The 1,283-nt window shown below is 17.4% G+C and overlaps 1 protein-coding gene across 4 annotated transcripts in view; it reads right to left on the bottom strand.

Moving 5' to 3' along the window:
- Window positions 1-123, bottom strand: part of LOC102670572 (putative transcription factor capicua) — an 11,680-nt gene extending 11,557 nt beyond the window's left edge. For all 4 annotated transcript variants that reach the window (XM_006614387.2, XM_006614388.2, XM_006614389.2 and 1 more), the window contains exon 1: window positions 1-123. In XM_006614387.2, coding sequence (XP_006614450.1) covers window positions 1-68 — 68 coding nt within the window. In that variant the 5' untranslated portion in view covers window positions 69-123.
- Window positions 124-1,283: the final 1,160 nt, after the last annotated feature.

The raw sequence follows: 1,283 nt of genomic DNA on the forward strand, positions 1-1,283 counted from the left end.
CCTACTCCATATTGTCCACCTCCAAGGGGATCCCGTTTTTCGTGCATCTCAGAGTGAGCAGTCAGCATTTTGGCCACCTCACGCTGCTCTGTAAATTAAGAATAAAATATTAAAAAAAATTTTTTTAAGATTCTATTCATTTTTAAACATTTAAAAAGAATTCTCTAATATCACTTTTTTATAATCTAAAAAGTTAGGCAATTTAAAAATTAAGAATAAAGAGAAGAAAGAAAATATAAAGAAATGAATAGATCAAATTCCATATGATATAAAAAGTAGATGTAAGAAACAAAGAATTTTAATTTATTTTTTATTTATAAATGATTTTATTATTTAATAGAATTAAATATCAATTGAATTTTTATTATAATAATAATGCAATATATATACAACTTGAATATAAAATTCAAAATTCTGAATTATTTAGAATATAAATTTCTAATTATTTACAGATATGATTCATAAAAATAATAATATTCATTGCGTTTGTAAATATTATGCATGAATACTAGAATGAATAGATAAATATAAAATTTGATTCATAATCATTAATCTATATTCATTAATCTTATATAAATAATTTTATAAAACTAATATAAGATAATATTACATACATAAATATTTAAGTATATATGCATTTTTTTTAGCTTAATAACTAAGTTTCAAAATATACATAAAATATTACAAATAGTAAATACATAATAGTAAATATGTAATAGCTAATATAATTATTAATTTCATTTCAATTACTGTCATTGTTTAAAATCTCATATAATTTTATTATTAAAATGTTAATAATATAAACAATATAATTTTATGATATTATCTAAAAAAAAATAATAAATAATTTCATATAGAAGTTTATTTTTAACTAGTTATATTAATGATATTATATGTATTTTAAACATTTAAAATTAAGATAAAAGATATTTTCTGAATTATATATTCAATTTCATTTATTATACTAGAATTCTATATTTCGAATGTTTGAACTATGAGTATTTCTATGTTCGATTTCGTAATATTTAAGTAATAGTTATTTAGTGTTACGATGTAACTCATACTTCGTTAAATCACCATTTCCATAATTTATTAATTTATATTAATAAGAAAATAATAATAATTCTTTATTTTAATTGTCACCAGTAATAATTTTTATATTAAATGTGAAACATTTGTAAGTTATTTCTTTTTAAGAATAAAAATTGAAAAAGAATTTTTAATTTTTTCTCGCTATTATTTTATAAACTAAATTAATATGCAATTCATATATTTCTTCATAA

Source organism: Apis dorsata, unplaced genomic scaffold, assembly GCF_000469605.1.
Source record: "Apis dorsata unplaced genomic scaffold, Apis dorsata 1.3 scaffold_176, whole genome shotgun sequence".
Classification (NCBI taxonomy): Eukaryota; Metazoa; Arthropoda; class Insecta; order Hymenoptera; family Apidae; genus Apis; species Apis dorsata.